Source organism: Euprymna scolopes, chromosome 36 (genome assembly GCF_053919585.1).
Source record: "Euprymna scolopes isolate OS-2025 chromosome 36, ASM5391958v1, whole genome shotgun sequence".
NCBI lineage: Eukaryota > Metazoa > Mollusca > Cephalopoda > Sepiida > Sepiolidae > Euprymna > Euprymna scolopes.
The window spans coordinates 4,684,925-4,702,500 of record NC_136517.1 but is presented as its reverse complement, the minus strand read 5'-3'; the positions used below and the strand labels follow the sequence as shown (position 1 = coordinate 4,702,500).

The 17,576-nt window shown below is 32.4% G+C and overlaps 1 protein-coding gene across 32 annotated transcripts in view; it reads right to left on the bottom strand.

The window, feature by feature from the left end:
• LOC145260301 (phosphofurin acidic cluster sorting protein 2-like) overlaps positions 1–17,576 on the bottom strand; it is a 459,714-nt gene that overhangs the window by 325,006 nt on the left and 117,132 nt on the right. Inside the window, exon 1 of one of the 32 annotated variants that reach the window (XM_080118165.1) lies at positions 6,320–6,493. The exons of the other annotated variants lie outside the window; for them this stretch is intronic. Coding sequence (XP_079974291.1) covers positions 6,320–6,360 — 41 coding nt within the window. The 5' untranslated portion in view covers positions 6,361–6,493. Of the gene's footprint in view, positions 1–6,319; positions 6,494–17,576 lie in introns of those variants that run through there. 32 annotated transcript variants of the gene reach the window in all.

The following is a 17,576-nucleotide window of genomic DNA, read 5'->3' as shown; positions in this document are numbered from 1 at the left end:
GGGCAAGGAGTTTGGAAAAAAAAAATGATAGAAATCTAAATTAGAAGCAAAATTATCGTTATGGTTTGAGATTTATTTTTATCTGACTTGCTCAAGTTTAACTCATTTCACAATTGTTTGAACTGCTAAATTATCACTTTTTACTGTGACTTGAAAGTTTTTTTAAATGCTAGATTAAATTATAATCATACTAGTAGGCCGCCCGGCGTTGCCCAGTCATAAAATATGTACAGATATTATGTTTTAAATAATGCAGAATTCTTATTATAAATAGAAATATTGTAGGTGTTAAATGTAACATTAAATTTCTTAAAATAAAAAACAGAAAAAGACAGACATATACATATGAGTATCATGTTTTTATAAGCAGTTCATGTGTAAGTAAAAAAAAAAAAAATACAAGCCGAGATCGAAACTAAGACCTAAAAATAGGAGTCAAGTACGATAACCATTAGGCCAACTTGACACATATTTTAAAAAGTGTTTTCAAAGTTACTTATTCTTAACATAACTAATCTGTCATATGATTCATGCCTGCACCTGATGTGATAAAGCTGACAAACAGATAAAAATCCAATGATCCCTCCACATACCAATTTTTCAATTTTTTCCAGATAAAAACTGATTAAAAAGTTTTCCACGTGTTTGAATACCTTATATACTAAATTTCAAGTTTGTAGATCAAACATTCGTTGAGTATATAGGTTGAGAAGTGTCCTTACAGAGCCTCACTTTTATAGACATATAGATAACAAACGATACACATTGTGTTGCAGTAAGAAAAGTAATTATGTTTATATTCAAGGGAATTCAAGACACTTTGGTGCCGTGCATGTTATTACGATTATGATCAGTGTTGCGGAGTCAGAAGTTCTAACATCAGATTCAGACTCCTAGAATGTGAAAATACCGGACTGATTTATTTTAAAGTTTTCAATATTCAGACTTGATTTTTTGATGATCTGAATTTAAAAAAAAAAAATTTTTTTTTAAAACCTTAGTATTCTTACAAGTCCAACTCAAACTCATTCCAAAATGTCAGATTCCACAATATTTGTACTCACACCAAAAATTAAAAGGGAAAGACTCCATCCGTCAGAATGATGAAGACCACCTCATTATCTTAGGGATGATGGATGATGCACATGGGAGTTTGTTTAAAGTGAAGCTGGTTTACACAAAGCTGGTCTCATTCTCTCATCCTAACTGGCCTGATCCAGCAGAAGGACAGAGTAGAGACAGCTGGAATGCAGAAGTTGCCAGTGTTGACATCCTCCTACATACAGTGCCTAGCATTCTCAAATGGTCACCCATTTGGTACTGGCCAGCCTCAACGTTGCTTAACTTTGGTGAGAACCAGTATGTCAACATGGTTATGTTGTATAAAAAATTGACCTATTTAAAAAGTTAAGCACATTTCTCCCGCCTGTTAGATTATACAGCACTAATTTATCTTGATTTCTGAGATACAGATGCATGAGATGTAAAAATTGCTTTCTAGCACAATATCTATGAATATTTAATCAATTGTATTAAAAGTTGGAGGTTCTAGATCAGGGGTTGGCGACCTCTGGCTCCAAAAAGGTAGCTGACCTCTAATCTAGAACAAATAGCCAGTGTCAAATATACAGTGCAACCAGAAAGACTCAACCTGAAGTAAACTTTTTGGCTATTATCAAGTTCTTAACTTGGTTTCAAATAATCCTAAGATGAACTTGTCATAGGAGAAACTTGCAGAGATAAAGGAAAATAAAGAAAGAAAAAAACATATCCCAACAAAATAATTTATAGCCGAATAATTATTAAGACGATAAAAATAATAAAATGTTTATTTTTCAAGAACTCGATAAAGTCTTACAATGCATAAATATATTTAATTCTGCCATAAAAATGGCATACGGCATAAAAAAAAAAATGAAGAAAAAATAAACATCCATACTGGCAGACTACAACCCAAGATAAAAAGGACCCCTCAACCCGTTTATACACCAGGTGAGAAGCGGTAAATAGTGGTTTATACTTTCTGGCACTTCAGCTATGACAGAGGTCAACCAGGGTCAGCCAACAGGCCTTAATAAAAAAAGGCCCTGTTTCCTTATCGTTATCATTTGTAGCAAGAGACAGTAAAATTTGAAGCTTAAAAGCCTGGGCATGATCTGTTGCACAAAAAACAAAAAAATACTCTTTTGCAGTCAGTACTCAAAGTTTGAAAAGTGAAATGAGACATCAAATGAAATCCTAGTAAAGATTAAAAAAAAAATGATTTCGCTGAATAGGGATACATTTTATTTTGATACCAATGAGCATATAATTTTTTTTAATGAAAATGTTAATTTAAATAAAAACGATTAGATTTTCTATCCGAAGACTTTTTTTTTTTTTTAAGCAGTCATTTCTTGTTCCGTTGTAAAATAGTAATTGTCCCCAATCCACGTTTGCATTACTGAAACGACTGGTGAATTGAGGTTCACAAAACAGAAGAGAACGAAGATAGAATAAAAGCTCAGAAATTAATTCACAAGGAATTGTATTCTAACGTTAACTGGTTGCTATTATTAAAACTAGATAAGAATTATCAAAACGGATTTGTATTTTCTCGATTCATTTCCCCCCCCCCCAGCAATAAACAATTTCCAATGAATGATAACATGTGACCTCTAGCTCATAGATTGCAGTGTTAATCAGCCAAGAGCAATATGGGCAATCCGTATGTGGCTACTGTTGTTAAAACAACCAACTTGATATAGTTGCTCTTTGGAAAGATAAAAAAAAATCGACATCAACCAACAATACTTGGATGCAGCAGACAACTTGAAAAGGCTGAGTTTCCTCTACTAGGCTAGAAAATTACTCTTAGCTGAGAGTATCCTGCATTTCTACAAAGACACCATTCACCCATGCATGCATGGAGTATTGTTGTCACATCTAAGTGGTGCATTTACCACTAGTTTTCCTTCTTAAACAGGGTCCAAATAAAGATTCCAATCTAATAAATTCGTCACTATCAACCAAGTGCCAACTCTTCTCTCAACACTAATGTTACATTCCTCTGTCCGTTTTTACAAGTATTTTAATAGAATATGCTCTGATAAACTCATTGCAGTTGAATCTCGCGCCTCGATACACACCTAACAAGTCAATCTAGCAGCAAAATCCCACCTTTTCACTGTAGAAATCCTTATATGCTGGAAAGCCTTATACTCTAATAGACTGCTAGACTTTGGAATTCCCTTCCTGTTTCCTGACTGTACTAACATGCAGAAGTTTCCTTACACAGTCCCCAGTAGACATAGTCATAAATATTAGCCCCTTTTGTCCAAGTAATAATATGCATTATTGTGGTGAACAAGAATAATAAAATTTTAAAAAGAGATCGACATTGTTCATATTAATCTTATGAAACAATAGAATTCGAGCAACATCGAATTTTCAAAAAATTTTTATATAATTATGTTTTCTTTAAAAAAAACCAAAAAACAATTATATAAATTTTAAGAAAAATTTATATAATTATGTTTTTTTAAAAAAATACATATAAGTGAACGTGTGTGTGTACATTTCCCTATGCAATAACTCAATTTTAAGTTTACAAACTCGAAATTTGATATACAGGGTACTGAGATTTGGGAAAATCTTTTTGACTGGTTTTCGGCCAGAAATTTGTCTGTTAAGAGGTCAAAGTTCAACGATTTGACCTTTGAGAGCTCTACCAAACTCCTTCGGCAATTTTGGGTCTAAACACTTGAAATGTTAGATATAGGTTCCTTGGACATGGATCTAACTTAATAACTTGATTTGAGCCCCAAACAATGAATGTTAAGGAGTTATAATAGGTGTCAAAGTTTTTAAAAAAATTGACCGCTTTTTTTTTCTTTTTTTTTTTTTGCTCAACATACACCCAGGCAACGCCGGGCTGAAATGTTAGTTATATGAATTTTAAGAAAAATTTATATAATTATGTTTTCTTTTTAAAAAAACAACTATATAAATTTTTCTTCAAATTTATATAATAATGTTTTTGTTTTTTTAAAAAACGTGTTCGTTTATGAATAGTATTTGTCATGTTATTGGGATCTTTCTTCATGCCAACCTTGAGTGGTAATTTACACAGGAAAAAGTAGACGAATGTTTCCATGGCTTGGAACAATTACAGCCGTTTGCAAGGTACACAGTGCACATTATGTCTACAGACAATTGAAGTCATGAACCATGACATCCGTCGTATCTGCACGATTCTGACATCAACCTCAAGTTATACGATTCCTCATCGTGCGATTGTGATTAAATCTATATTACATGACTATGAAGTTTTCATAATTCAAAGCATAAAAGTTTATATTTTAAAAACATTTAAATTATTTTTTTAGTTAAGGCACTATCATTTTTTTTTTTTTTTTTTTTTTTTTCAAAATTTAAAGATGCAGAAATATGCAGTTACAAAATGTTTTGTTATATGATTTTTTTTTTTTGTAACAGTGGCTTCTTATTTTCTTGATTTTAGTGCATTTTTAAATCATTAATATGGAATGTCGATCGAACAAAACTAAGCATTTTTCTTTTTTATATCATCTGGTTTTAATCTAGATGTTAAAGCTGTCAAAGCTGATTGTGAAATGTATGCGTACTATGGAGAAAGAACAATGCTTCAAAGTACTATCCATTTATGTTATGGCAAAAAATAAAAAATAAATAAAAAACCGGAATTTTGATTTTAAGGAATGGATTACAATCAATCAATCCAGTTTGATGAAAAGCAATTGAATCTACAACTGACGATAGAATTAGCAAAGCAGATGGATTGTGAAAAAAAAAAAAAAAAAAAAGTGAAGCATGCATAGTGCACAGTGAACAAGAAATAAAAAAATTGACTAAGTTCAGCAAAAGTCCTCAGTCAAATCCTGGTGAAAATCAACAAACGGTGCAGGTTTAGGCCTTAACATGTAAATTTGAGTTCTGCACCATGCAAAAAAAAAAAAAAAAAAAAAAAAAAGAAATGACTAAGTCCATCATTTGCTCCCGCCCCCGTTTAGCTCCAAAAGTCCCCAAGGCCTTAACATATTTAAATTTGAGTTCAGCACCATGAAAAACTACTAAATAGACATACACAGAAAATATTTGGACAAATATGGTAAAATAGTCCCAAAAATAGAGTTTTTATAAGCCCTAAAAGAGCCCCTGGGTTATCGCGAAGTATAGACAACCAAAATTATATAGAAATTATGTAGTTACAACTTTTCAGAAAATTTTATAAAAATCCAAGGCATCATTTTTTTTTTTAATAAGCACAAAAGTGTCAATTTTAGCCATTTTAACCAGAAAGGCACCCTTATGGGGGCAATCAGTTTCCCCAGAAAATCCGTTCTGTTACTTTTTTTTTTACTCATGTTTAATGTTTGTGCAAAATTTTAAAAAATTCCAAAGCGTAGTTATTGAGAAAAGTGTGGACAGACGAACAGACACGAGTGAATTTGCAGGTCCACCCTCCTTTTGTCGAGGAGGGGAGGGGGACCAAAACACAATGGAGAACGATATTTACAAGCAACGTTTATAAATGTTCAACTCAATGTATACTAAAAATTAGAAAATACATAAAATGATTAAGTAGGATTTTCCAAAAAAAATTTTTTTTAATCATTAGTCATAATTGCTCAAGAGATAGAAACAAGGTGTGGCGGGGCACAGGTTATCAAATGTGGGGGGTTGTTAAGGGTTTGTCGCCAGGAGCACTCCTTCAGGAGGACTATACAAGTTTGTTTTTTTTCCAATCCAAAATGTCCCTTTTATAGGGGCATTTATTTTCTGCATTAAAAATTACCTTATGTCTAACTTTGGGGAAGAAAGTAAAAAACGGACCAACTGAGATGCATGAGAGAATGTAATGCATGGACTTATGGTGCATCAATTTTTTTTTTTTTTTTAAGATTCCAGAGTCAAATCCTTCTCAACCTATTCTCCACCACAGACGCGAAGAGTTCAGAAATATTTGCAGGATTTGGAAATCAGCAAAGTTTGCACGAATCGGAGTTAGCGTTTTTCAAACAAAATCTTTGGGTTCGGACTTTCTATTCCTATGTCTCCCCCACTTATCTTTTCTTAACTTTGAGAAAATTTTGTATAATAATTTTTTTAATTCTAAAAGCTCAAATATATTTATAATATTTATACAAATTTACTCGTTAAAATTTAAAAAAAATATATTAAAAATGAATGTCATTAAAAAAAAAAAAAAAGGCACTTTTTTTTTTTTTTTTTTTTTTTTTTTAAGAATCGTTAGCAGATATACGTTGTCTCTAACGAAAGGATGATTTGATCATCTTACCTGTTTATTCTGATTCGTAAAAGCGGAGAACATCCTTCCATTAGATTTCGTTACTGAAATGAATACAAATCAAAGTTCCGTCCGCTTTAGGGGCATGAGTGACGAGTGACGTGAAGCAAACGATTCAGTTATGGCTAGCCAACTAAATAATAAGGTTATTTTCAGTGTCGGCCTAACCTTAAAGTCAACTAACTGAAGAAACAAGATTCCGTTTGCTACTATATAATTAACATGATTTCTTGCTTAACCAGCAAATACTACCTTGACGACGCATAAGAGGAAGTCAAAAGTTAATTATGGCAATAATAGTAGCAAAAACACTTGACTGTCATTTTGTACACTTTTTTTTTTTTTTAATATATAAATGAAAATAAATTATCTGACTTATTCTTCAAACTGCTGTCCTCATCTTGAGTGTTATTTGCACAAAGTTTTAATCAATGTAACCTCTGACCTCCAAGTGTATCTTGTTGAATTTGGAGAATCTTTCTGTCAAACTGAAATCTACACGGAATTTTGAACAGAACCCTTTATTTAATCCACGGGAGTAGCATGCTCTCATTCTGTCAGCCATGACTGGGTAGAAGGCAATTGCATTTTGAAGGTGGTTTGCACTGAGGATTAAACCTTCAACTTCCAAAAAAGTAACTTTATAACTGAATATCACCAGGTACTTCAATCACTATGCCACATTTTGCAAGCAATTTTAGTATGACTTCTAGGAGTCTTAAACCTATATCGTTCCTAGATGTACAATGACGATTTGGTTGTCTTGTTTTACGGCATATCAACCCTTTTCGGGTTATTTAATGCCGAATCCAGTTATTTTTGGAAACCGTATTCATGTTGCATCCAATTATTTTGTAGAAAAACGTTTTAATTCTTCAAGATCTTTGTATCTTCAATCGCTAGTTTGTAATGTTTGGTTTGGTTGTTTTATAGTGGATTTTATGGTTTTTGTTCTTTGCCCTGCAGAACATGAGTTTTGCAATGGTAGAGGGAAAAGGGTTACAGTATTAATGTTTGGTACATTTGAAGTTAGGAAACCAGTCAAGAAGTAGGGGGAGGTAGAAAGAGAAAGGAGAGATGTGAAGAAGGAAAGGGGGGGGAGTTGTTTTTGCAGAACATAATTAAGTTTTGTAAAAGAAGTAGAAAAACAAAAAGCATCAATGGTAGGTGTATTTCGTCTCAGGAAGCCAATATCTTCAGACATCCTGATCTGGTAGCAGCAGTACAATGACGGAATGAGAACATGTAACACTCGTTGATTAAATAAAGAATTTTGTTCCAAATTCTGTGCAGATTCTCGAGTTTGACAGAAAGATCTCCAGAGTTTGACAAGATACACCTAAAAAAAGGTTGGAGGTTATAAATGACGTGCCTGATATACCATTTTATTTATTTATCTATTTTTCTGGATATCCATGCAGACGCTATAAAGTATCTCTGGACCAAAATAATAAATAGTTCTTGTGTTTATTCACAGTCCCTATTCAAAATTAGGTTCTTCTTAAGGTTTTGAAATACCCTATTGGAAATAGTAACTAGTTTGGGTTTGCAAGATGAAGTTGAGGAGACCTTTTAAATTTATATAAAATTCAAACCCTACATGATTTGACATGGAATACCCACTTTGCTAAATATATTCAAAAACCAAATGTGAATTGAAATTATATTATGGATTGAACTAAGAAATACCAAAGAAAAAATGTTTTTTTTTGAACAATATATTTTTAAAACTGAAACATCTATATCCCATCCAGTTCTTTGATCAAATTTATATGTGCAAAAGTTTTTAAGTAAAAAATGACAGCTGAAACATTCCAGCAAGAGACAAAGAAAAATGTGTGTAGCAGACGAGTCAGAACACCTGCCCCTTCAGATCTGCAAGTGGAACAGTGCTGAAAAGATATCAGAGGGAGAGAGATACAAAGAGGGGGGGGGTCTGTGCTAGACAGTAAAATCAATAGAGCATTGCAGTAATATCCCCCAAGGCTGTTGTGATGGCAACATGCGAGAATTTTCTATGCAAACAATTCAATGTACTCTTCTAAGCAAAGCTGACACTTCCGATCTTTTGCTTTCAGCGGTTCATGCAATAAGACGGCCATGTTGCAAAACAAATACCGCAGATGGCAGTTTTAGGGCAGAGTGGATACGCAGTTGGTGTCTATTTTTTTTTTATTTTTTTTTTTTTAAACTACCTTTTTGTTGTTCGAATCCTTTCAAATATAAACTTGGAAAACATTTCAGCTGAACCAAAGAGTCAAAATAAAGAGATTTTTATATTTGAAGATGAATTTTGAAGAAAAAAAAAAAATTAAAGTCAGAATTGAGACAAGCAACATTAAAAGGAATCTGTAACCGAAATAATGTCAAAATCATGAAATGTTAAAAGTTCAATCACATGGAATTTTTGTTTAGTTTTAGGCACAGATAGAGAGTGAGGGTGATTGTTGGCAATAGTTGTAGCGAGACGAGTGTTTGCTGTGAATGTTTCAGGGGGAGGATAGATTGAAGCTCAGTCGAGCACCTGCCATTACTTGTATATTTCATTTTTGACGGTTAGAATAGATGTAAAAGCTATGTACAAAAGTGAATAAGTACATTATTAAACAAATGCTATGCGCATCATTAAAAACGTTTTTCTTTTGATGAGGGTGGAAATAGTTTTCAAGTTTATGTGAATTCAATGTTTGTATTTTTAAGGAAATAAATCTAATATCATTTTTTTTTTTATTCATTTAGATACTAGCATCATTTTCTTACATAATTTCATAGAATATATATAAAAAGAATATTTTAACATTCAAAAATGTGTTCTTTTAAATTCCTTATTTTACCACCATCTTTCATTTCATCCAATTCTTAAAATTGTCTACATTAGAAATATTTATAAGCTGATTTGTTAAGGAATATATATATATAAGGAAAAAATCTATTTCTGTGATCAATTTAGTTTATTTTGTTTTATTTTTTTGCAATCTTATACATCAATAAATGTCCAATGTGAGGAGAGAAAAAAGTACTAGAGATTTGGAAATCCTATTTTGAAAATCTTCAGTCAATTCTTGATATTATTTGGATTATTCAATTCTTGATATTATTTGGATTATTCAATTCTTGATATTATTTGGATTATTCAATTCTTGATATTATTTGGATTATTCAATTCTTGATATTATTTGGATTATTCAATTCTTGATATTATTTGGATTATTCAAATTACTGTTCTCTTCTTGAGTATTGTTTTCACAACATTTTGGTCGATGTAACTTCCAATCTTCACAATGTGTGTCGCCTGCACTGAGGATTGAACCTTCAGAGTGTAACCAAATATTTTATCCATTGTGCCATGGGTCCTTGCAGACTATAACAGTATGAATTTTGAAAGCTTTAAGCCTATTTTTGTGTTTAAGTATTAAAATACTACTATTAATAATTAATCATCACTACAGATTACAGTAATACAACTTATCAATCCTCATTTTTAAAATTCAGAAACAGAAATCACCTTTTTTTTTCTCTAGTAAAGTAGATAAACCTAAGGATCCCGATGTACATTTATGCATGTATTTATAAATAGTATAAAATGATGTTAACATGAATGGAATTTGATGTTGCAGACAAATGTACATCGATTAAGTAAAAAAATCTTAAGAATGTTATTTGAAGTATTTCCAACATTGCAAAGATGTTGCTTACAAACGTTGTGTTATTTTGTCTATTGCAGTGAAAGGGGAGATTTTACACTGATTTTCTCATCACGCAATAAAACATTTAGCACGTGTTGTGTAGAATCAGTTAATAATAAAAACAGATTCAATTACAAAGCATTCCTTTGCATTCTTCATCTCATTAGAAACGATGCAGTCATCTGGCCATAAACAGCGTTTCAAGACCAGGCTAGTTCATTGATTCCACAAGTCAGCTTTCAATATGAAATTATTCAACAACTTATTTTGCTTTAATATATGTACTAGACTCCTAGATAATTAGACGCTTGTCTAGTAGATGTGTGGCTAGAAAAAAACATGATAAATGCCCCCCCCCCGGAAATTATGTTGTTCTTGGGCCGTATGTAAAACTAAAATATACTTTCTTGGTCTTCTGGCTAAGACTCAAGGGTAGTATCTGTTCTGCCTAAAAATGGTATAAGGATATTGTGGGATTTCCCTTCGCACCAGGTGTCCATACAATGGAAATATGTCACAGATTCCTATAAGAATAGTAGAGGTAAACTGTAATAACCAGATATATTCCAACAATATATTTTAGTAGATTACTTAGGTAAATACTTTTACAGTTTTAACAAATGTTTTTTTTTTTTTTTTTTTTTTACAAGGTGGTCACCACTTATCAAGGCCCGGAAGTCACTCAGGGATAAGGGTTATTGTAAGTACAGTACGTTAGTGTGGAGATTTAATAAAGTGTCTACTTAAGGGGGCGATTCATCAGGAATTTGTTTACATTGGATTTGAAGACATCAAGGTTGTAGTCAGGTGGGAAGCAGGTAGACAGAACAGAGTTCCACAGGCATGCAGTTCTAAGAAAGAAGCTTTGTTCATGGAATCTACGTTTTGATTTAGGCATAGATAAAGAGTGGGGAAAGTTTTTGACAGTGAATTCAGCTAGACGGGTGTTTTTCGTGAAAGATTGGCGAGAGGGGACCAGAGATTGGAGTTCAGACGAGCACCTGCCATGGAAATAACGATAAAACAAAAATAGGTTTGCAACGTCTCTTCTGTGGGAGAGAGGTTGCAGGGAAGAGAAAAGGGCATCCCCCACTAAGTCACAAAGTCTATTTTGTACTCTCTCAAGGCAGGATAGGCTGTTTTTAGCAGCTCCTACCCAGATATGGCAGCAGCATTCCATCCTTGGACGTACTTGGCTTTTATATTACATATATTATGTTACAATAATATCGCGGATCTCCATTCACAGAAGCAATATATTACATATGAAAGATACCGCTGTGGAATTTCCACAGGTCCCACTAATAATGTCAATTCTCTTGCATCATCATCAGCAGCAGCATCATAATATAAGCAGTCATTTTATTATGAAAATAATAGCCATAGCATTAACACAAAAAAATTGCAAAATGCTTTTCAGATACTTTCGATCTAATGGGTAGTTAGAACTGATGAAAAGGAAAACAATTTCATATTAAAACTTTATGACTTAATTGTGGATCCATCTTCCTTAACTACGAAATGCTTCTGGCTGGATCATCCCACAAGGGTCTAAAGCCCTCATCGAACTGGATCTTATATTGCATGTGTTTTCACACCAACATTTAATTTGTAACTTAAATTAATTTCAAATTTTGCTGAATAACATTGGAACAGAGAAATTATTCCGAGTCAATGTTTATTGTATGAGGAAATGAAATGGTGAATTGGAGCACAAAATGAAAATCAAATAAAGGGTTTCACAAGGAATTGTTCAAATATTTCAAAGGTAATTTTATGCGTGAGTTTATCCAATCTGAATTATTTCCTAAATATTTATATAGCATCATCATACCAACACACCAATCCGCATTAGATTACCAAAGTTAAATAACGTTCAGCCTGGGTGACCATTTGGGTGCGATACTTGGTGTCCCTCTAACTAGCTTTTTTTTTTCTCCTAATGTGATTCAATTTTCCCAATCAGAGCCCCCATGATCTCACAGAACTCTTTTTTTTTTTATGGAACAGCAGTTTAACATTATTCAACAACGAAAACATTTGCTTTACATGAGATAAATTAAATTCCACATCCGTTAGAGATTAATACTTGTACACAACAACCTAATTAGATAATCACTATTGTGGATAACATTGAAAAACAATCCTTTGTTATTTTAAGAGTATTTCATCATAGAAATAAGAACGATAAAGCTCACCTATCATGGACATCACATTCGTTTTAGTCAATGAGAAAACGCGGTTCATTCATACTGATAACAAATTTAGTTTTAGGCATAAAATTTTGTTACTTGTGTTACATGAAAAGGCGATGCTACCAGAGCTTCTGATTGGTTGTGTAAGAAATAGCAGTTGGCATAAAACAATGAACTTCTGATCTCATGACCCAGAAGAGAAATGTTAATGAAAAATTTTTTAAGTTTGTTTTGCAATTAATCAACTGACAAAGGCCAAAGAAAGTTTCAAATCTAATAGGTCCCTCACTATTAACCAAGCTCCAACCTCTGTCCTATCACCACAATGTTGCATCACTGTGCCTGTTTTATAAGTACTTTCATGAAATGTGCTCTGATGAACTCTGAGCACTCATGCCCCCTTGATGTACATACTCTTTATTAACCCAATAAGTAGCAAAATCTCACCTCTTCATTGTCAAAGTTCCTAGATACCAGAAAACCTTTTATTCTAATAGTTTCTTTTTCCTTGGACTGCTATACTTTGGAATTCCCTCTGTTTCCTGCTTCCATGACTGTACTAATCTGCAGAAGTTTAAATATTACGTGAAAAGACATCTTGCTGCTCAACTTCCCACAGTTCCCTGCTAGACACTATCCCAAATAATAGCTCCTTGTGTCCAAGTGACAACATGCCTTGTTTAGAGTGAAAAAAAAAAAAAAAACCTGAATCGGAATTCAAAGAATTAATCTTAGTCAATCAGCCAAATCTGGAGAAATTGGCATTCTGAATCTCCTGTGAGTTCGTGGTTTTCTTTCAATTATAAGGAATGAATTGCAAGATAATTACGCTGTCACACTTAAGTTCAGATGAAGCCTCTTGACAAAGCATTTCTGACACGAGTGTTTGCAACTCCATGCGGGGGTTCGGCAAGAATTTAGTTAAGGTCACAAAGCCATGAAAATCATCTAATTAAGGTATGAATCATTCACTTTTATTTGAAGAATTATCTCATATAATAAAATGACTGCAGAAATTCCCCTCTGGACCAAAGTATTGTAGGTTTGCAATAACAGATGCCACATAAAAATTCAATACATCTAACCTAATAGGTACTATTTTATGTACCTTCCGAACACCATTATAGACACATTCAGTCGTAATGATAAAATGCTACATTGCATACTATGAGCAATGGCATCACAATATCTTTAGAGGAAGGAGACCATATTTTTCTCCCGAAATATGTCCTCCCATTCCCACCAGTTGTCAATGGGACTAATTCTACCGTTTCCAATGATAATGTGATTGCACCAAATGTAACTGATTGTTAAATGCATAGACATAACATAATCCTTGCCTAGGTCCGCCTATTCTGATTGGCTGAGCTCTGAAAATTCACATATTCAGGATTACAATTCTCCATTTTATAAATGAACGGTTACTAAAATTGAAATGTGGCATCCTTACAAGACTTATTATTTGTCCTGGCTATACGTCGGATTCTAAATACACAACTTCTGTTCTTAAAGAAATTGCCAAATATTTTATTAAATGTAAATATATAATACTATATCCCTATTTTTTTTTCAGTCCAAAAGTTTATTTTTACATCATGATGAATACAAGGAGTTCTAGTCAGAAACAAATTTGAGTTTCTTTGCCATAACACACACTATGTGTACAGTGGTGCTGTTCATATTTACTTGCCTCTCCACGAGGACAGAGTTAGACATAAGGTTGGTTTTTAATGTGGGGAAACAAATAAAGTACACACATTATGTTTACATTGGTTATTTTCAAAACAGTTGAATTGTATATATATTTATATATTGACCATTTTGGCTCACAGATATTTCCGTCATATAGTTAATTAGAAAAAAAAAAAAAAAAAAAAAAAAAATCAAAATACAAAAACAGATTGGCACTTCTGCAGTATGCAGAAAGCAACCATTGTTAAGGGGGTGATAACTCCAATTTCTTCTTGGTAACACGGAAAATAAGTAACAAACAAGATTTTTTTTCCAAACAGAAAAATATTTGAAAACCAAAACATTTACTGTATCAAAATGTATCAATAAATAATTATAAAACCATTTATTTCAAAGTCTGTAAGAAAATACAGTTTCAGAAAACAATTTTTGAATTAAAGCAACACTGGATTTTTATAAAGTAAAATTTCTTTTTTCCTTTTTGAACAAATAATTTAAATGAAACATTTCTCGATTTAAAGCAACATTGAAGGGTCAACAACCAATAAACATCACCTGGCGACAATTTAGTGAAACGCACCAAAAAAGATGGCCGCTGTCCGCATACTACAAAAGTGCCAAATGATTAAACAATTTACAAAATAAGTGTATTTTTTTTATTTCATCACGACGATGACCACGGCGACAAGTTCTTAGTGAAAAACAGATACAAACTTAGTTTCTCAAGTTTCCTTGCCATTACACACCCGCTACGTGTACGATGGGGCTGTTCATATTTACTTGCCTATTCACGAGGACAGAGTTAGACAGACACAAGGTTGATTTTTAATATGGGGGACCAAAAACAAATTACAAACACTATGTTTACAGTGGTGATTTTCCAAATGGTCGTATTGCATATATATATATATATATATATATATATATACACACACACACACAGTTTTGAAAATAATAAGCGGAAGTTTCTCAAGAGCTCTTTCGGCTATCATCTTATCAGGAGAAAATCGATAGCGTACAAAATAATATTATTACATAATATTATTTTGTACGCTATCGATTTTCTCCTGATGAGATGATAGCCGAAAGAGCTCTTGAGAAACTTCCGCTTATTATTTTCAAAACTGTATATAAATTCTGTACCTCCAAACATTTATCTATATATATATATATATATATATATATATATACCATTTTGGCTCACAAATATTTCAATTTTTTTTTTTATATTAAAAACGAATACAAAAAAAAAAAAAATACGAAAGTGTATGTTTTTATTATTTTATCACAACGACGACCACATCAAAACATAAAACTTAGTTTAACACATGACTACAGTGAAAAGGTTGGCTTCTGATTAGTTTCGTTTTCTCTTAATTATTATGCCGAAAAAGAAATACTTAAAACAATAAACTACAAAGTGCACTTTTATTATTTTAGCACGACGACCGCGACAAAACATAAAACTTACAGTTTAACACGTGACTAAATTGCGTTTTCTTATAATTATTATGCGGAAAAAGAAAAAATACACTTCTGCAACATATTTCTTTTTATAAAATTCTGTATTTTTTTTTTTTTTTTTGTATAACAATTCATATTAAAATAGATGCTATTTACTTGAAAGATATACACTTCAATATATGAAATGCATCCGTACATTGCCACGGTACATACATTTTGACCACAGGCGCCGGTGCCTACAATTATAATGGGCAGAAAGTGGCCGTACTAACATCCGTACTTAAGATTTTTTTTTTTTTTTTTTTTTTTTTTTTTCACAGGTTAGGTGGGGGGTATACTTCCACCGGGCAACACTGGTACACGGGTCCTGCTAGTAAATTATGAATCCGAAACGAGAATGAGTAAAGAGATTAAAATGAAAATATAGTTATTTCCCTTTCTCATTTTTTGTTTAAACACAAAAACACAGAAAAGTTGTTTGATGTGTTCAGCCATTTACTGCTCAGATGAATGAATATATTCATTAAAATATATTTTCTTGGCTCTAAAGTTTGAAAGTTTTTACTTTTTGAAAAAAAATAATCAATGGACTTTAATTTTTTAAGGAGAGGTTAAAACATTTTCATTGTTTTAAGTTCTGTTTAAAATTAAAAGTTTGGTCTTGTTTTCAGAGATGGAGTTGAAAAACATTCGATAAAGTTGAAATTACTGGGGGCGGGGGCATGTCTTCATTAATCCCAATACTAACAAAAAGTTCGAAATGGCAATACAAAAAAAAAAAAAATAATTAAAATATTAATTCTGCAAAAAGAGAATTTTTACTTTTAACTCTTCACCTTCATTTTTAGAAAAGCGATATCTAAAATTGTAAAGATTCAACTAAAACTATAATTGATTGAATCAGGTTATCTTTGAAAAAAAAATGTGGCTCATATGCACATAATCTTACTGAATACAATTATCATCGATTCGCAATAGAATCTTACTGCTAATTTTCTATGACTTCAGTATAAATGAGTATCGTTGCTTTAAGTGACGTAGTATTGAAAAAGTATGAAAACATTGATATTTTAGACAACCTTGTAACACAGAGAAACTTTATATCAACAAGCGAATGTATACAATTTATTAAATACAAGTTGCTATCTTCATCTACAGTCTGATAAAAATAGCCTCCCTCCATCACATCAATCAAGCTCAACTGAACACAATCAATCGGGCTTGAACTCTGCAAATTTCATAGTCTGATGGTATCCATTTCAAGTTCTGTTTGTGAGTCTGATTGGTTTGTGTTTTGCAGTATGTCAACTATTTGGGGAGGGGGGGTATTAAATACTGTCATAAACGGTTGATTAGATACAATTAAGTGAACACAAGATGCAACTTTTAGAGAAATAGGGAGTGGTTGTTGGTTCACACTTTTTACAACTGCATTGGTGCATGAAGATGAGGTTTGAACTTTGTATCATCATTATTATAGCCGGTTTAATTTCCATTTTTACATGCTGTTCTATTAGTATTGCCGATTTGATAGTTTGAGTTTCCGCTACACAAATACCCCCCCCATACACACCTCAAAAGAACAGTTCTGAGAATCTGATAATATACAGTGTATGCAAAACAACACAAATCAGGATTCTCCACCACAATATAGGCCATCAGCAGAGTTCAAATTTTGTGTCGAGTTGACCAAAAAAAAAAAAAAAAAAAAAAAAAAAAAAAAAAAAAAAAAACATTAATTTGTTCATGCTGTGTTAACAAAGGAAAAGACATTTTACCTACTTTTTGAATTTAACCTTTACGAAGTGCGTCCAATGGAACCAGAGCTACAATTTTAAATACAGAATTATTATGAACTAGCTCAGGCATCGCCAGATTCGGCCTGCCACAGTTTTTACCCTGGTTCGTAAAGATCTAATGAGAAATGTACAAATATTCAGGGGAAATGTTTTTTAAATGTAAATGTGTGGAAATAGTGTGGCGGGTTTTCTTATTGTTCAGAAAATGATTAAAAGAATGAGGTTTTGAAGAATCAGTTCAACTAAAAAGCAAAGCTAATGAACAAAACGATATAAAACACGTCCCGGTCATTTTTTTTTTTTTTTAATGTACTTCTAAATTATCAGAAAGATGCCCCATCCCCTCCATTCAAAAACTTTAGATACCCAAAATAGCTATATTTATTTGGTGTCTCCCGGGAGTTTTTACTTT